A 20,100-nucleotide genomic window follows, 5' to 3' on the forward strand; every position below is an offset into this window, starting at 1 on the left:
TAGAAATAAGTGTGTTAAACGCTCCGGGTACAGATGCGCGTGTGTACGGCTATTTTGACATGAATGCTGCTTTCTACCCAGAATAAATCAAATCAAATAAAAAACACTCATATGGCCAATAGCAAGGGGGAGTGGTGGCTCATTTGAGGCCTATTAAAGTACATAGCCACAGACAAAAGGAAACCAGATGTTGCTCTATTGGTTTGCGCAGCTGTTTGTGACAAAAGTGGAGGGACTTAAAATCCGCTCAACGTCATCTAAGATCATTATAACTTAACAAACACTGTGCAGCCGTATAACTATAACTCTTTGTGGTCAATTACAGCTTCCATGTGACACGCTGAAGAACACCGGGTGTAATACAAACACAATCTAGACCCGATCGGACCGTGTCTTCACGTCAAGTCGTGCGCTCTCTCCTTGCCTTGCTCAGCAGCTCCTGGACGGCCTGGTCGTGGCTCTGCGAGCGGCCTCGCTCCCTCACAGTGTCGTTCAGCATCTCCACAGCCTCCCGCAGCTCCTCCACGGGGTCTCCCATGCTCTCTATCAGGGGCTCGCCACCGCCACTGCTTTGGAGGCCCAGCAAGGCGGGAGCTGAGGTTATCTCACTGTGGAGAGGCTGTTACACACACACGCACAAACATGCACACACACACACACACACACACACATACACCATAGTTGTTATAGGCTTGTCTATTCAGTCAATACACTGCAAAAAACTTTCATCTTAACAAGTCATTTAGTCTCATATTCACCCTTCAAATCTTATTTTTCTTAAACCAAGAGAAGAAAAAAGGGAGAAAAAGGCAGATCACTGCACTATTATCAAGAAAATTACACTTGATTCTACAAAATTCTTGAAACAAATTGATTTACATTGGAAACAAGTGCAATTATCTAACTCTACTGGCAGATTTTTTCACTTATTAAATTATTATTATTATTAAAATGACAATTTTAGGACTCAATATTAGACTAAATGACGATGGAGATTTTTTGCAGAGTATGACAGGTGACTGGTCCAATATTATTGAAGCTTTGCCACACAGACACTCCTGCCTTTACCCAATATGCTTTGTGACTAAGTGTTGTTTACAGCAAGAGTCTGGGAGAACAGTAGAGGGAGGAAGGGAGGGGAACATACACACACTTGAGGCCACTGAGTGATTGCACTGAAGCGGCCGAGAGTTAAGTGCCTTGCTCAAGGGCATTCTATTGTTAGCTGTTGATTGAGGGGAGAACATATCCTGTTTTTCCCAACCGGACAACAGTCAAAATTCAGGCTACCGCTGCACATTTCCACCAGGCTTAAAGTCCCAAGGTAAGACGCTGAACTGTGTCTCACCTGTCCCAGGCTGTACTGACTCCCGCTAAGCTCCTGGCTCTCCTCCAGCTCCACGCGCTCCAGGAACTCGGTCAGCATTCGCGTGTCCTGCAGCTCCGAGCTCTGCTGGGTCAGGGCGCTCTGGACACGCTGGTACCTGGGAAACACAGAGAACCGGGCCTCAGTGTAATGTTTTAACTTGTCAGCTACACCTCATCCGCATATACAAACCTGCTTCCTCCAGCAGAGCCACTTTACAGAGACCGCGAGAAGCACCGAGAACGCATTTCATCACACAAGAGTGCTGTTTATGTAAAGGAATTCATACATCATGTGTCTTGTAAATATATACTGTACCTCAGGACATAAAGGCACCCTGCCCCTCCATAGTTTATATTTGAGGTTGTAAGGGGAGCAACGTGGAAAGGTATTTTTTTCCAGAATAAATGAGCCTTAAGTTCCTCATTCGCAGGGTTAAAAAATGATGTCAGCCCGACTGTCTTACAGCTGCTTAGTGAGAGAGGGAGCTTCGACCTGCATCAATGGCCCCTCAGACCGCACAAGTGCCCATCACTACCCCCATCTAACACCCCCACCCTGGAAACACTTAAATGGAGCCCTTTCCGTTTCTTTATTTTCTTTGGTAAGCTCGGTGTCCTTTACACAGTTTGAACCTGTGTTTATAGACATAGGTACGTCCAATAAACCAGGCCGCATTATAAGGTTTTACTGAGACTCCAAGGAAACAGCCCTTCTCTAGAGGCAGCTCAGCCCAACCACAGAGAGAGGCGTCATCCTGAACACATGGAATGGGTGACTCTGACACCCACTGACAACCTGTGGGTGAAGTGCGTGTCAGGACTCGGGGGTAGACCTCGCTAAGTGCTCCATGAATCACAAGTGAATAAACTTGAGCCTTGCTATGAATGAGCACATGGAGATGTTTTTTTGGCAGGTTGGAGGAAAAAAAAGACGACTTCTGAGCTCTATGGATATATACTTTTGTGGTTTATGGGCTGAAATTGTTTTTCTTAAATAAGGATTTTATGAATAAACTCTTCCACGTTTGATTGATATCATGAAGTAATGGCGTGCTTAAATTTGCGAGCGCTTGGAAACACTGACAGCATTCTTACTTTATTTCCTGACCACAGTGAAGACCAAAACCACAGGGGATAGTCTGATTGTTCTGATCCATAACATGAATCCTCATGACGACAGCAGGCAGAGGGCTACCCCCGACTTCCCCCCCCCTCCTCCTCTGAACAACTCACTTTCTCTCTACCTCCTCCATGCGGGCCGGCAGGCCTTGTGTATGGGGGTGACTCTGTCCCCGTAGCCGGTCCACCTCCTGCCTGAGAGCGCTGAGCTCCAGGCTGCGGGCCGCCACCTCTCTCTCAAGCAGACAGCTCTCCCTCTCAGCCATGCTCATGGTCTCGGGGTCTCCGGCCAGGGACGACTCTCTCATAGAGAGCTCCACAGACTCCAGCCAGGCCTCCAGGCTGCCCAAGGCCTGGAGCACTTTCACAACCTGTGTAGGAGGGAGGAAGACAGGGGAAGGGGAGCGTCAGAAAAGGTTGCGGGAGAAGCGAATCATCCATCTAATTTAGGGGTTTTTCCCACTGAGAGCTGATGTAGTGCACTTCGAAAAGAACAGGAGGTGAGGTACTGTACAATGAAGTCAATAATGGGCAAACTGGCAGGCTTAACACTGGCACACTGATGATTTTGGAGGTAGACCATGCCCTGACCTACATCTTTCGCAATAAAAGACATGTACTTTTTCCCACTCAGTCATCAATCTGGGTGGATTTGCAGCCTCTTTCCATCCCATAATCGAATTATATGGCAGGACAATTTATACCCTTTGGATTAGCCTTTGTAAAGTTTTGGGTATATACCTAGCAGGCTCTATCAATTAAGGTGGTAAAGATGTAAGTAAATGAAAGCTTCTAACCATGAATGTGCGTGTGTACAGCCCAGGCTCCAGGCCAGTATAAAGCTTCTCACAATGGGAATACTGATCCAGGATCATCCGTCATAACCATAAATTTCCCCTATAACTTTGGAGGTAAGTAACTTACCTCAGTATGAAATAAGAGGAGCTCCTATTCGAAAGCATTTTATGAATATGGGCTGTGGAGTCTCACCCTGAAACCCAGCTCCTCTGAGGCCTGCAGAAACATGGCGTTCCTCTGGTGCCTCCTCCGCAGCTCTTCCCACAGGACCTCCAACTGGCCAAGGAACTCCTCGATCTTGGCGCTGCCGGGGTGCTGCGCGCGCACCAGCCCACGGCCCTCCTGAGGAAGGGGCATTAAGCTGATGAGAGCGTGTGATGACTAAGAGCTGGGATTTATATTGCGGAATACATCGCCTAAGCTGGAGCTTTAGTTGACCAAAGCTGTCTTGGATGAAATGTCAGCTCATTATTTGATTAATACCCTCTTATCCGGCATGATCAGACTTCTCAAGATGCCCGAATAACAAAAAAAAAAGAAATAGAAATTGTGACTGTCATTGTGAATGTGACAGGAGTGCCTCTGTTTACCCTTTTCACCACCTCTATCCTGGCTCTGTTGGTGAGGATATCTTGCTCCAGAGCATCTTGACACCTCCTGGCTGCCTCCAGCCCCTCGAAGCTGGCCACTGAGCACACCTGCGTGGCCATGGAAACGTTGTCTTTCAGCCAGGACAGAGTCTGTAATGGAGAGGAGAGAGTTAGAGATGCATGATTTGAAGGAAAAGGCTGGAAAGGGAGGAAGGATAGCTGATAGCAGTAAAAGAGAGGTGACATTTAGCTGCCAAACCACAGGAAACACAGCGAACAGGATCTATCTCATCCTGGCCTTTAAACCCAATGCTTCCCCGCCCAGCATTTCCAGCATTAGTAAAGAATTGAGGGTTGTTACTGGAAATTAGAGGGGCAGAGGCTTACCAGTCAGCACACACACACATTTGAGGATAAGACAATTGGATAACTGTTATAGTAGTCTCAATGTTAAACTACTAAAGTAGTTATGGACCAGATTTGAAAACTGTTACATAATGTCTGTGGCTAGTTACATGATAATGGTGTAGTAAGTTTTTGACGTTGAGGTCACAAGATTTAAGGGAAGATCAAGCATTTTAGTGTCAACATAATATGGTTTAACAATATACAGACTACTGTGAAAAGTGATTTTTGTTATGGAGGAAATGCAGGTGTGTGTTGCAGGGGTGGAAGCACCTTGTCGGCAGACACGGTGAACTTCTGGAGCTGGATGTGAAGCTGTGGGTGGCCTCGCGGGGCGACGGCAAGGCTGGGCTCGACTCTCGCTCTCCTGCTGCAAAGCAAACGCCGACATGTGACTCCAATTACGACTTACATAATGAGAGGGACAGAGAGAGAGAGCGAGGGAGAAGCCAGGCTGAAATGTCACCTTTCCCCCTCCGACTGATGTCTGACCATGACATCATGCGCGCGGGCGAGGCCGTCTCCCATGGGTGAGGAGGTGTGGCTCGCTGATTGCTGCTCCTGGCTTTGGCCGCTCGGCGTTCTCCTACCGCTCTGTCGACAGAAAGAGCAGAGAGACTGTGTAGGAAAATCCCAAAAGAACGGTAAAGTGACATGTGAGTAATGTTTTGCTTTCTCTGTCAGTTAGCCATCAACCGAATAAATGTTGACTGGAGCCATAAACATATCAGATGGAGGAGGATTTTCAGCTCTGAGCAGTCGCTAGACAATGTGGCGTTGCTAGCTCGCTGCTGACATGAATGTTACAATGTGGCTGGAGGCCGGACAACATGGACAGCTGCCCAGAGCAGAGTAAAGCCTCCTGTAAATTACACTAACGCAATCGTCCTCACAAAGGTTGGTTATTCTCAGTGAAAAAGCCCAGACATGCACAGCACAGACTAAAGATACAAGCCGCTTTATTAATTTTTCTGTTTGACAGCAGTCAGCTTATAATAATAATAATGGGAGCAAAAGTTAAAAACAATTATTCCGGCTTTATGAATGAACACATTAAGTCCAGCCGGGTCGCCAACATGTGCTATACCACTCTGATGACTAAGAGGAGCCATTGCAGTTGAAAACATAACCCTTATGTTCTTTACTCCCTTATCCCCAACTCTCATTAAATAGCAACAGTGTTTTTTCAGCCTAACATTGATTTCCATGGCCATCCACCCTGCCTCTGTATAGGACTGTGTGGAGGGGTTTTTAGCAAGGTCAATGGCTGAGTTATAGACCTTGTCTGTGTGCAGAAATATATTAGAGACGTCAACAGCCACTAAGCCACTTTTACAACCATCTGAGTACTAAAAAGGTTGGCCAAAGGACTCTGCACCAGGGTTTCCAAAGTGGGAGCTACATGCATCTGGACTCCTCCAGAGAGCAGAGTATGAAATCCTGATCACACTGACCGGCTCTTTTTGCCACCTGCAGTCTATTACTAAAGGCCGTCTCACATTGTACTGCATCAGGATCCACAGAACCAATGAATACCTGAACTGAGTCCAATGCATGACACTGAGAGCGATTCTAACCAAACTGGGTGGTAAACATTTTTTATTTAAATGTATAAATAATGTCATCCTGTGTCAATTGTCCTACATCACATAATGTCTTTCCCAAACGCCAGTAAAAACAGTGCTGGCAGCATTAAGGTCTCTGTGACAAATAGCATGGCAAATATGCATCTGTCAATGTTTTTCACATTGAAAAATCAGAAATGCTGAATTTATACAACAGCCAAAAAGCACAAAGCAGCCATTAATAATGGTGTTTTATGGAGTAGGTTTAATTTAACCATGGCATTTTCTGACTCGGCTCACAGAAGAAGTGAGTCAGAGAGCTGGAGGAAAGCGTCGCCTCCACAGTTCTGCAGGAGATGCAGTAAATTGAAGGGGTCTAAAATCATTTACTAACATGCCAGTCATTTTATAGACCGGTCTGAATTACATAGAGGCACATTATCAGCCTATTTATGTATTTAAACAGCAAAAATAACAACCGGGTGTGATTCATTTGACAGGGCTGATAACCATCGCTGACGTCTACTCCCCAGATATTTGCTTCCGTCCTTCATCCTTCACATTGGCCTCCACTGTAAACAACTCCTGTGGAGCTCTCCACATCCCACTCTGCCTTATGAAAAAGAATTATGTCACCCGCAGCAAAAAATAGCTGTTTTAACGATTCGCTATGCCGTATTCAAAGGTGTTCTGTACTTTTTAAGCCTCATCCGATCCTCTCCTCTTTCACCGTACTTTTCCTTCCCTGGGTGCTTTTGATTCTTGTCTTTCTTTCTACCGTTCCCCTCTTCCGCTGTGCGTCTTTCTGCATTGTGCTATGAAGTGATGTCAGCCAAGAACTATCACTGAGCTCCGTGCCCATCTGGTCCGCAGCCCCGGCATCTGGCTACGATTAGCCAGAGAAACAGACGTTAGCCATGTTTACCTCCAGCAACAAGAGGCCGCACTACTGCTAACACTGGCTCCACTAGAACACAATCACAAACAAGGGCATATAGGCGTACACACACACACACACACAGACTAAATGTGTACAGTTAACCAACTGAATCAAATTGCACCAGAGAGAGAGACTAAAAGAGAAAGAAAGCTCTGTATGTGTGTGTGTGTGTGTGTGTGTGTGTGAGCACATGTGAGTATATGTGTGTGTGCACATACAGTACATTGAAAGCACTGTCTACAGGACGCTGCGAGCACATATGCAAATATCTGTGTGTTATTAGCAGCCCACAGCCCTACGCAGCTGCGTCCGGTATCCTTAATAATACTGTAATCAATTCAGCACTCCCGGGAGTCGGAGTTAAAGCGCTGCGAAACTATGTGACAAATTACTTTTACTGTTTGACTAGTGGTTGTGCCTGGCGCTGAGTTTGGCCTTTAGGCTCCAGGGTTTTGTTTGGAGTGTCCTATTAAAGCTTCCATAAAGAGTAATGAGCGGGGCTCCCAGATAGTTCGCCTAGGTAACCCCCGACAACACAAGCAACTATTGTTGTGAGAGGAATCGGGATGCCCAGGCTGGCCCAAGGTGAGAGGAACACCTGAGCCCGGCCTGCTGGCCTGATGGGCCTCTGTCACATTTGGCCACAGTCCTGCAGGGAACGAAACCAAACCAGAAAAACAGCAAGAGGATGGAAAGAGTGAAGTTTTCTCTCCTCGAGCATCTGGGCATTTTCTCATCGGGCAGAACGAGGCCAGAGGCTCAGCAGGGACTTCACGAGAGCGCGGGGTCAGAGAGAGGAGAGGAGGAGAGGAGCGCTGCATTATGGGATACCTCTGGGCCGGACACAAATAGCCACTGTGCATTCACTTTCAGATTGTAAAGAGGTTTAAATTGCCAAACATAAAGGACTAAATATAAACATAATTACGGGCTTTTAACATACCACACACTTAAGTCAAGTTATTGAATACCTCGTATACCAAAAGACGCAAACAGTATTTCCTTGTAGGTTTCTGGGCAGCGGGGCGTGCTGCGGGGGAACCCACGTGTCCAATAAAGCGTCGGTCGGCCTCTGACACGAAGAATGTCGTGTCTGAGGAATCCACATGCTCCGCGGATTATCCACAACCCATCTATTAATATTGTATTAATCCAATGACTGTGTACTTTTGTTACAGCGGTTGAAAGCCAAGATATTATTCTAACCGTAATGTCAAAGGATATGAAAACTATTAAGATTTTGGGTTTGGAGGGAAAGTCTTGTTTACTCTGGCTCACCGTTCATCCATGTTGTACAATCATGGCTTGACATTTTTCATGGAAACGTATGGAATTCTTGCGCCAGGGTAAATAACACCTCTAAAAAGGAGTTGTACAGTGCAATATTTATACCACTTGCAGACTGAGGCTCTTGTTAGGAGATAGAGAAGACTGGTGACTCCTCTCCAGCACATCAGGCGGCCCCAGAATATTATTATTATTTAGACAATCTGGACACATTGTAAATCAGGCGTTTTCCAAACCAAGGGACAAAGTGCGTCATTCTCTCTAGCCACGGTTGTCGTCTCGCTGGTGGCTCCCCCCGGTCGGGCCGGAGGAGGCTGAGCTCATCTTTAACCACCGCTGATGGGGCTGTTCTCTCCTCGCCGCTCGAGAGCCGCGCTGTGGTCAACCCAGTAATAGAAACGGAATACCGAAGCCGCTTACCGCGCAGCCTTTGAGACGATTCTGCTCTTCTTTCACCTCCTTTCCCATGATCCTCTGTGGCTCCGTTCCCACGTTGCACTGGGGCTCCCGGGCCGGTGTCAGGGGGTCGGCGTCTTCCCTGGTGAACGCGGGGCCGGCGGGAGGCGGTGCGGTCCTGTCGCTCCTGCAGGGGAAGAGCAGGACAGGAGGGTGATGTAGAGCTGTCAGCGGGGCTTTGGCCTCAACAACACGCAGGACTCCAAGTATGGGGCGAAAGTATTCTGAAAGTGTTTGTGTACGTGAAGTTTAAATAGCTATGAAAAGCAGCAGATAAGAGCGAGGAGATGATGTAATATTTGGATCTAAAGATAGCCCACCAACCAAGCTTGAGAAATGTTTGGAAAACAGGAGTTGTCGGAGATGGATGTCAGAACCACGGACTTGAATTATGCCTGACCCCATTTATTATTAGGAACATGGAAAATGTTCATCTTTTTTTTCTTCCCTGAATTGTGAAATAGCAAACATAATAGGCAAACAGTTTTTCAAGTTATACTGCACAATGAAGGAATTCAACTCTAAAGTTTAGAACAATACTATTTCTATTATGAAATATTTCTATTATGCCATATGTGAAAAGCAAGCTATTTTTCAAATTTATGTCAAGAGCTTTTTATATTTCCAATAAAAACTCAACATCTATGACATTATTCAAATGAGCTTGTATGCAACTTTCACTGTGCATGTTTCTGTGTAACCAATAGTAACCATTTAGTAGGGATCACAAAACAATACACTAGCCCACTTTTTTTAGCACAGAATTTAAAGGTGGCTGTTCTTGCTAAACTTAAGTCCAATAATCAGCCGAGTACATATTATCTTACCATGAGAAACTATCCCATGAAGTAAATGTCTGGATCCCTAAAGTAAATCCCTCCAGTAAAAACTAGCTAAAATATTCTTGTAAACATGTTTCATCTTAAATTCAGCAGATGTTTTTAGGTCATGGCAAGAACTGAAGAGTAAGCACACAGCACACCACGATGCCTTCTTGACTCGGTAACTGGAGAGATCGTTCTCATAGATCCAGTTGGTGCAGTGATCAAACACGTGGTGACAGTTTAAAGTGGCGCAGAAAACTGGACGTTTTAAACAGAAAAGAGAGTGGTGAACGATGCTGTGAATGAGCGGCGCTGGGCCTCCAGACATCCAGACAGCCGAGTGCTTCGCTCTGCTTATAATTTTTCACTGATTCAAGCCCAGATTAAACACGGCTAATCAAGAGAGGGGAAAAAATCTTTATACAAAACTAATTGTCATTTGGAAAGGGCCTACTTGCTCCTGCCAGTGCAGTTCTTTTACGTAGGGTACCAGTGCAGTAATGACAGAAGGACCGACTCCAGCTCAGTGGAAACCTGTGGCGCTCCAATTACTGGGTGAAATGGGTCGTGTATTCGCCGGGCCACCAGAGTTGTCTGCGGTGTCCTTGGCCTGCCGTCTCACCTGAAAACCTTCTGCAGGAGCGCCCAGCAGTCCTTCACCTCACTCTGCTTCTGTGTGACTCCAGCAGCCAGCGCAGGATGGAGATTAGACAGCTGGGAGACTGTCACATCCAGCATCTACCACAGACAGGCTTGCAGGTTAGGCAGAGTAGACTTCAACAACACACTGTCAGGGTTTGGGTTTTACACTGAAAAGACGTTTCCTACCATGATTTGACTGGCAATGTCGCGGATTTCCCTGTCTCCATAGCTGTCCAGGTCTTTGGACGCAGATATGCTTTTCCTCTAAAAGAGAGAAAATGCATAATTGAGTGGATTCTCAAAGTGATTCTCAGGCCTGGAGTAAAAATAAACAGCATTAATTAAGCTGGCAGGTGGTTTTACCATGTTGTTGATGGCAAACAGTGTATTATCGGCCTGCTGGTAGAAGGAGGACACTTCCAGAGCTAGCTGGAGGTTTTCATGATAGTTCTTCAGATGGGACTGGACCTTCAGCCACCTACACACACAGCAGATCATGGTACAAATGAGTTCAGTCTTCAATTCGTCTTCAGAGGCAAGATGTTTCTTTCAACATACCAATTCATCTTAAGGGACATAGTGTACATTTTATTGATGTGTTTCCTTCTGCTGGAGATGTTTTTGCCATCTGTCTTCCCTTGTTTCTCCAGTTTCAGGGCCAAGTGGTTGATCTCCTCATGGAGGTTTCTGTATAGCTGCTCATCCTGCAAGGAAACAGTGGACACCATCCAACTATGACTTCAGCTGTCTTTACCATGCACCCTGGGAGAAAAATTATGTTCACTGATAGATAGATGACTATTGGAAAACCTCTGTGATAAGCTCCAACAGCATAATGTATACCATACAAGTTTGGAAATGTGGATATCATTTACCAAAAGAAGGTTTGCGTGGCATGTGTGCTGTTTTCAGCCAATGTTCTGTACAAAAATAGCGTAAACCCAAACAAAATAATCTCTGTTAATGATTAATCCGTTCCTGTGCTTGTTCCGTTGCAACGCTCACCTGTTTCAGATCTAAAATTCTCCTGGTCAGCTGCATTTTGTCAACGTTTTCCCCCAGGACGTTTACCAGGGACTGCTCCTCTTCCTGCTGGCACACATAAAAGTCAGTGTTTACAGCCCACATTTGTTAGCAACCCAAGCATTGTTTCTTTTCAGAGGCACCAGTGTTGTACGAATTTATCCCCGCTACCACTGGAGATGCGAAGCAGAAATAGCTTCCAGCACGACGGGGTGAAACTTTGAACTTGACACCGACGCGCGGAGGAAAGGATGAGTGGAACTAAACGGGGAATACCATCTCCCCTACGGACGGATAAACTCTTAAAGACTTCTTAGCAACATCCTCCACTGCATTCCCTGCAGGTCCATAATCAATCATCAGCTTCCTTGTGCCAGACATGGAATTTCATGACAGAGGAGGGATAACGCTAACTAGCCGTAAGAACATCAATCCTAGCTCCTGGATGATATACAGGAGCAGGGGACATGAGCAGAGACATAAACACAGATCTTAAACCCTCTGACTGATTGTGTTTTGATTGCTAGTGGCAGATGTTTTACACCAGTGACTATATGAGAGGATGAGCAAGAGTTGCCCTCAGGATGCAGAGATCATTTTCCGGAACTAGTGAGTTGATTTTTCAGTGACAGTTGACAAGTGTTGATTGGAGACTTGTCTGTCCACTCATGGAGCTGATATGCCTCTGGGGCGGCTGTTCAAAACTATCAAACGTGTTCAATTAACTCTGATAGGTGTGGACTTGTATAAACACTGGCATTGCATAAGCAGGGGAAGAGGAAAGGAAGAAAGGTGGGCAGATAATAAAGAGGGATGTGATCAGGGTTGGAAATTAACAGAGGCTCGGGGGGGAAATGCCTGTGAAATTAAAAACGAGGAGGCAAAAAAAAATGCCTCGATAATTAAGAGTATCATTTTTTGTATTTCACCCTGTTCACGTAAAAATATGAGCAGTTTTTGATTAGAAAACAACTGAGTTTGCAGCCTGAGGCAGTAGAAAATGTTGGTACCACGCAGCCAGCAGTAGAAGAAATTGCCAACCTACAAATAGCTACCAAAAAAATGTACGGTAAATGTAAATATATTATTCCATAGTTCATAAAATTGCCTCTGAAAAGGACCAAAATACCCCCAAAAATCTGATTGAGGGGGCAAAAAAACAGGCAAAAAAACAAGTTAATTTGTTAAGAGAAGAAAGTCTTTTTCTTGTAGTTTTACCTTCTCTTTAATCCATGCCTCCAGCTTGTCCACTTTCTTGTTGAACTCCTGCAGGTTCTTGGCCCCGCCCAGCGCCCTCGTCTGATTGGCTGCCGTCTGTTTCAGGGTCTGCCATTGGTCCCTGAGCTGGCTGAGCTGCTTCTTCACAAGATCGGACGTGGGGTTCAGCTTGCAGATCAACTGCTCGCCCATCTTTTTAAACCGAGAGGAGGAACAACAAGACATTGCTCGTTAGAGGGCAGCGCAGGCAAAGCAGCAACACCGACACAGAACAGCAGCTAAGTACATCAGACACCTCCGGTTGGGTCAGAGTCACTGTTTGTGTGCCAGCTGCCTGGACACATGTTGGAATATCGCCATTCATTTCTTGGACGAAACCCTTGAAAATCTCCTAGTTGTACCTCTGCCCTCCCCGGGGCGTCCGAGTGTCAGGGGAGGTTAATTATCAGCAATGTACCATTTCCAAACAATCCCTCCTGAGGGAGAAAGTATAAACTGGCCTGACAGTGCCGTCTGGAACGCTGAGAGCCATGAGAAAGGGTCTGCTGTCCTTTCCGGGCCACTGGAAATGGTTACAGGACTATGTGTTATGGGATCTGACAGACTTTTTTCTTCCCTTTTAGAACCAAAGAAGGTGATTAATGGTTGCACACAGATCTCCATTACCTGTTGAAAAGTTCAAATAAATATTTCACTCTGGACTCGGGTTGCTCTAATGCGGCTGCTCTGATAACTTTGGAAGTATAGTTGAGAGATCAGTTGAGACTTCAGTCAGATTCCAGCCTTGCGTTTAATCATGTCACTACCTGGTTGAGTTGGATTAGGGTGTTCTCGAAGTCTTTCAGGTCTCTCTGGAGAGTCTGTGAGGCTTCCTCCCAGTCCTGCAGGGGGCAGCGCTGAATATTACAGCCGTCCTTCAGGTCCTGAAGCTTCCCTTTGATCCACGCCTCCGCCTGCATCACAACAACAACAACACACATCTGAATATTAAAGATATGCGACCATGCGCACAGCCATGTCAAGGTGTGGGAGCAACACACAACAACACCGCACATGATTTATGTCAGTTTCTTAACATAAATCATTGAGCCTCTAATTCTTTGTGCCAGGAATGTGTAACATGGAGAAAAATGCACTTATATTCATATTTTCAAATATATCTCACAGTTATTTGACGGAGGTTGTACTAGAATACAAAGGACACTTTATGAGAAGTACATGACCCTTACATAACAACCCATGACTTCAACTGGTTTCTCCTCCATTAAGACTTTGTATACTTTATGTTTAAAATAACAAGTACAACTATGAAATAGATCTGTAGAAAAAAGCTTAATTGGATAAAATAACTTACATACATGTGCAGACCATTATGGATCCATTCCAGTATACATGAAAATATGGTAAAACATGGTCCTATTTTCTGCAGTGTTTTCAATGGAATTTCATACCCAGAGTTTTCACATTAAAGGCTCAGCCTTATTGGTTGTACAGTAAAGAGTGTATGACAGAAGTTAAACTTAAAGCACTACACTCAGCAAGGTGGCAATCAAAGTGGCAGAGACAGTGTTATTCCTGCTGATCAGGAGACCAAACACGGCTACGTTTTCTTCCCTGACTCTGGAGTTATACAGCGCTTCAGAAACATCATCAAGAACCAGCCCTTTGTTCTCCGATGTCATGTTATGCAGAGCAGAAGTTTCTCTTGGCAAGTGCATGGGGTCCATTGCATAAGCCCTTGTCTTTCTGAGCTGCCTTTTCTGGCAACATGCGTATGGAGTGAGAACTCCAAACCAGGTGGCCAAGCTCAAGAAACTGCTGGAAAGTACATGTTTGTTTGCTGCAAAGCACAGCGTGTGGATGTCAGTGACCCACCCGAGTCACAATGATCAAATGGATTATCAACCCATTCTAACTCTGATTTAAAATGACTTTTGCAGTTAATAAATGCAGTCGTTTTTTTTTATTTTTTATAGTATTACTTGTGTGGATTTGACAACCTGCAGAATGTCACATAACAGTCAAGCACACATATAACTCATCGTAACATTACATCAAACCATTACTTCCCAAGAAATCGGACTGACACTGAATGATGGACTCCACTGCAGCCCGTCTTTTGCATCAACAAAACATCCAAACCGCACATCACATGGCGACTAAACAAGTCGTCTTGCATGAGATTAAAATGTGATGTCACTTCTCCTCAGAGAGGCGAGTCATTAACTTTACAAGGCCCATGGGGCAGCGGAGGTATTTCTGGGTTGAACAGAAGGAAAAGAGCTTGACTAAACAGGCCGGCCCCTATCTCCTCACACTGGCTCCCATGGCATATAATGACCTCATACAGGAAGTCTATGATGCCTTTGTTTCTTCCTGTTCGCTCCACAACAATGGTCTGTTTATAAAAATGTACAGTCAGGCCTTAGTATGGGGAGCCAAAGCATGCAGTCTAGATTGTATCACTGCTTCTGATTTCATGTGAAAATCTGTGATCATAAAGGAAAATATCATAACAGTTGAACAGTTGTTTTGCTGACAGCTTTTCATTTTCAAAAGTCTCACTTTTAGCATTTGAACCAAAATTCAAGGACAAGTATCTTAACAAAACAAAATGTTTACCAACAACCTACATTTTCCAAACTCTGCTGCATTACATCTTGGCACCGAACCGTCTCTGGGAGTGAAAGTGTCTCTAGTTTCTCGCTCCTCTCTGTCATGGAAATGAGATGGTGAAAGCCGAGATGTTTTGCCGAGTGGCCGAGCAGACAGACGGGCTGTCGAGGAGGCTGCGCTCCTCCATGTGCTGACCTGCTTTGCTCTCCTTACTCGAAACATCGGGGGGGTTTTAAAAAGTCTTTCTCTGGAAAGCTCACTTCCACCCTCCACCGCCATGTAATACTGTAATAACACATTTTCATCAGCGATATCAGTCGACCAAATCCCTGTAAATCAGAGCGGGTCTCCCAGGTGCCGGGGCTCTGCCGATTTAAAGTACACTCAAAATAATAAAAAAAAAAAGGCCATTCCCTGTAAAAACAACAGCACTCCTTAAAGAGCAAAGGGCTGCTGAGCTTGTTAACATTAATGACGTGCTGTAGAGGCATTTTCAGCGCACGCATGCATCATGTGTTTTCTTCATCTGACACATCCCAAATTAATGTCTTATTATTGCAAGTAAATGGCCTATCACTTTGGACGCTGCACTCACACACAGCTCTAATGACAAAGCCAACTGTTGGACCGAAACGTCCCTGAGCCGGACCTCGCTGAAATATGTCCTTGTATGCCGGGGCGGACGCAGCGATGAGATAACACAGCCAGTTGTGCTGCTTGGCTGCGCCTCTCCGGGCCATAGGCGTGAAGAGATGGAGCCAAACAATGATCTCATCCCCAAATAATTGCTTCACTTGTGGCGGTTTCCCCTCCCTCTCTTTTCCCCTCGACCTAGTGCGGCTCATGCAGTCCCTGGGACAAAAATAAGAACCAGTACATATTTTGTTTCTCCTCCGAGGGTCATGGGAGAGGCAGCGTCCGCTCTGACTTCATCTCAGCAGCTCTGCTTGTTTGTCGGCTCTCTCTTTTACACTAAACCCAATCCAATTTCTTTTCTTATTTGGCTTTTGTGCACCAGTGGGGATTATGGCAGAGGTTCTGATGCATTTATAATAAAGTCAGTTGGATTTTTGAATTGATTTCAACCTCACATTCTTCTCCATCTGCTAAATAGACATATTCTGGAATAAGTGGAGTGGGAAGTTCTCCCTCCTCAAGTATTTAATTAGTCTACAGCCGGGATGAGGAAACACAGAGAAGAGCAGCAGCAGCATTATCATGAGCAGGCATTCAAAGCCTCAAGCCCATGCAGTTGTGAGCATGTGATAATCTCATTAATGACTGAACTGAGTAAGCGGGACTGCCTGCAGTTAGGGCCGTGTGTTGTGGTTTACCGTACCTGCAGGATTTCCTTGTTGAAGAGCGAGGTGCGCTGGGTGAAGCCGTCACCGTGGGACGGGACAGCGGCCGACCCGTCGCCCTGCGTGTGTGGCTGGCTCTCTCTCCTCTGGAGCTCTCGAGGCCCGGGCACTGAAATCTGCGTGAACCCACAACATCAACTAGTCAGCGTTGCAAACAGGACGGCATGACGTTTTTTTTGTTTTATTGGGGCACCTTGTAAGCCAGGTGCCATTAGTTCCTCTTTGAATGACGCTTGCCTCTGATTAAAGCCATAAGAGACAAAACCAAGTAAGGCTCTCCAGCCGTAATCACCTCACAGGGAGGGGAAGTTTAAGTGTCCATTTAAACTGTTGATTACACCTTTTTTTAACAGTCTGGAGATTTTGCCAACATGTGTCAGACGGGCCCCCAGGTCCCTCCTAACAAAAAAACGACTGTCAGCACTACATGAGGTGAAGTGAACAGGACTGGCACCGCTTCCTTAGCGGACGAGCATTCCTGCAGTCAGGAAACATCTGGGCGAATGGAGGAAGCGGGAACGGACAGATCCTCAGACGTGTGGCGGCCTCGTACGTAAACACATCATCTGGAGAGGACTTTGGGGGAGATCGGGTTCATTCCTTCATACCTGAGCAGGTAAAGGCGCCGCCGAGTTCTCGTGTGTAACACAATTCACCATTGTTTTGTGTTACGCGCATGGAAAATATGTGAGAATAGGAAGAAAAAAAAAAACAGCATATTTTTGTGGTTACAGAATGAGAAATGATGTCGAGAAATGCAGTTTTTTTGTCCTTTGTGCAGAAGGAAGGGAGCCTTGCTGTGTCAGTGTGTTGTTACCAGCCTCCCTACGGACCTCACAGGCCTTTTCTTTTGTTAACATCTTCCCTGACCTCATGTTTTCCAGTGCGCCCTGCCTCTGTGTAGGGTCTGATGACTTCAGCGAGGAACAGGCACCATCCAACAGCCCACTGACTTTAAACAAAATGTCCTACAATACGCATAATCTGTTTTTTTTTCTTTAGATCCTCGCCTCTTACCTAAACCACAGGCAGGCGAGGGTAAAAGACAGGCTGCTTTTAAACCTCTCAGAGACACGTTGCTCCCATGACTCTATAAACAATTACACTTGTTTTCCCCTCTAAGTAACCCTGCTCCAAACTCCATAATATAATAAAGCCTTTTAAGTTTGGCGAACACACCACATGACTTCACTTCCTAAATTCCAAGAGATTCATCAAATCCACAGCTGGTTATGAAGACCCCACTCCCTCACAACTAAACAACTGTTGTGCTGCAGCCTGAGTAAAGCTGAGTGAAAGAGGAGTTTTTGTCTATTCAGTGCATCATCATCATCATCATCATCATCATCATTTTAGATAGAATATAGCACATAGAAGTTAAGTCTACTCACAAACATTTTTCTATGTAATATGATCATTCAAATAAAACAGAATATTTTCAAAATATGAGTCATTATGTAAATTCAGCAGTAAAGCATTTTTTTTTACCTGTTGAATGGATTTCTCCCCGTTCATTTCCAGTCTGGTTTGTCCTTGAATGGGCTGATAATCATCATTGCTGTCTTTTCGGAGTAAAACCTAAAATATTAAGGAACAGAGCTTGGATTGAGTTCACAAAACAAAACGAAACAGACCATCAATGACCTTTCCATTTAAGTTATAAGTGTGTCTGAGCCGTTTGATGTGTGAATTGTCCTGACTCGTGACTGCTTTTCTGCATCGAGCTGTAAATGAATTTAACAAGCTAGTAGAGCCAAGTTACGCAATGTAATTAAAAAGCGAAACTAAGCGTGTAAATTAACATTTTTTACGAGGAGTATTCGGTATGTGCTTGCAGGAGTCTGACACACTTTGTCTATCTGGACAATTCCAAATAAATGTAACAGTTGGACTTGAAATCAAATCTCTGGGTGCCTTTTCGATTACAGCCACGAGACTGAACACATTCTGTTACGATAATTTAGTCAAACGAAAAGTCAGCCAGAAAGATATTCGGATTGTACATATGTGAACCCGCGAAAATTTCGATGAATCAAATTAAGTTTATTATTATTTAGAATCAAACCGATTAGAAACAACACCTCGTTTCCCCACGGTTCATTTTCAGGTGACGCACACATCGGTAAGTCGTTAGATGTGTCCTTATACGTTTCTGGTTATGTGAAATATGATTGGATTGAGCTGGACAAGCTACAAAACAAGTCCAATATTTGAGCGTAATGATGGACATATGGCGCACTCAAGTTTGCAATGTACGTTGGGAAATAATACAAAAACGTCTATGCTGGAAAAAGCAGTCTACCCCAAATGCATGCTGAGTTTGAGGCTTGACAGTGGTACAGTACATTTATTTTTGTCTAAAAGAGTTTAATAATAAAAAAAAAAGTTCAATCATGTTAAACTTTATGTAAAGAAACACCCTTTAGCATAATTTACTCTATAAAAACGCTTATGTAAATTGCCTTAATTATGCCTTTTTTAGGGAGAACTGGAACTTCTATTTCCACATCTGAACAAGTGCATTTTTATCCATACTGTGATATTAAGATACTTATATTGGGCCTAGGAGTGTTACTTTTTAATGTTATCAAATTTGACAATGCCATTGAATGAACTGTCATGTAGCCTACCTTGAAGTGAGAACTGGGCTTTTTCTCACAGCTCACACCCACAATCCTGGGCAGCTGTGGATTGGAGGAAGTGTTGGCGGTGATGTTGTTGTTGTTGTTGTTGTTCTCAGATGTGGAGCCCCTGATGGCCAGTCCCGCCGCCGCCGCCGCCGCCTTGCTCCCAGAGATGGTGATCTTCTTGATGGACCTGGAGACGGCGGAGGAGGGGGAGACGGTGTTCTGGTTCAGGTGGTCCTCGGCCGCCATGTCCTGCTCCTGCCGCCGCCGCTGGACGGGGGCCACCTGCCGCTTGACGATGGGCGACACCAGACACGGGCCGCGCGCGCAGACCTGGGAGCGGCTGAGGTAGAGCGAGACGCTGTCGTTCAGGTTGTGCTGCAGCGTGCAGTTATCCAGACTCTGGCTCTGCAGATAGCCCTGCGTAAAGTCCTGGCATTTGGGCACCGCGGGGACCGACAGCCTCGTCCCGATGGTGAAGGGCTGGACCTTCCTCACGATGCTTTCCGACATGGCCAGTGTTGCGATAAGAAACAAAAAAAAAAAAGTCCAAAATAAGCAGTGATAAAAGTCTGTCACATCGCTTTGTACTCTCTCTCTCTCCCTCCCTTTCCTCCTCACTCACAGGTTCTCTTTGTCCAGTCTGTTCGCAAAGTAGAGGCTGTAAGGAACGTGGAGGGGCAGAGCTCAGTTCTCCACCTTCTTGTGCATGTTGAGAATGCACAGCACGCAGCCCAGGACGGCTTCCTTGGACTCCTGGGAGCGGACGCGGTCCCAGACGTGGCGCAGCGCCGTGCCAAGGTGGGCAGCGCCTGTCGAGAGGCTTCTCCTGAGGAACTGTGCCACCGAGCCTGCCAGCCTGCTACTGAGGAGCCTGATAACCAGGGACCGCAGCAAGATGAAAACTGCTGGCATGCTGCCTGACTGAGCTGTGCGAGGAGGGAAAAAAAAAAAAAGAAAGAGAGAGAGCGGGACTAAAAAAGGAGGGGAGAAAGGAGAGGGTTGGTTAAAGAGAGGGAATGAAGTCACCACCTCTCTCTCTCTCTCTCTCTCTCTCTCTCTCTCTCTCTCTCTCTGTCAGTCAGAGCGTTTGCAGGGCCAACGGAGCAGAGAGAGAAGGGGGGGGGGGGGGGGGGGGCGTTGGGGGGCTGTAAAGCCTGGCTGTCAAAACTTCCTCTCTGAACCCGAACAGAAAATCTGCCCGAGATAAGAGGCGAGGAGTAATGGAGTCAGATAGCGAGACCTGTGTCAGACCTCTTCA

General features: G+C 45.6%; 1 protein-coding gene across 1 annotated transcript; it reads right to left on the reverse strand.

Annotated features, from left to right (window-relative positions):
- Window positions 1–400: 400 nt before the first annotated feature.
- On the reverse strand, window positions 401–16,871 carry LOC139657954 (spectrin beta chain, non-erythrocytic 5-like). Its single transcript, XM_071535945.1, has 17 exons — window positions 16,821–16,871; window positions 16,191–16,328; window positions 13,042–13,188; window positions 12,236–12,427; window positions 11,000–11,086; window positions 10,580–10,698; window positions 10,358–10,472; window positions 10,181–10,258; window positions 9,975–10,090; window positions 8,493–8,655; window positions 4,747–4,874; window positions 4,554–4,650; window positions 3,876–4,025; window positions 3,478–3,627; window positions 2,602–2,858; window positions 1,349–1,484; window positions 401–619 (listed from the first exon to the last, which is right to left on the reverse strand). The coding sequence occupies exons 1-17, from the start codon at window positions 16,869–16,871 to the stop codon at window positions 401–403; spliced, it is 2,343 nt and encodes a 780-aa protein (XP_071392046.1).
- Between the last annotated feature and the right edge of the window lie 3,229 nt (window positions 16,872–20,100).

This window comes from Centroberyx affinis, unplaced genomic scaffold (assembly GCF_046629955.1).
Source record: "Centroberyx affinis isolate AG114_WGS23_722 - 3 ecotype Tasmania unplaced genomic scaffold, CSIRO-AGI_Caff_v1 ptg002799l_1, whole genome shotgun sequence".
NCBI classification, from domain to species: Eukaryota; Metazoa; Chordata; class Actinopteri; order Beryciformes; family Berycidae; genus Centroberyx; species Centroberyx affinis.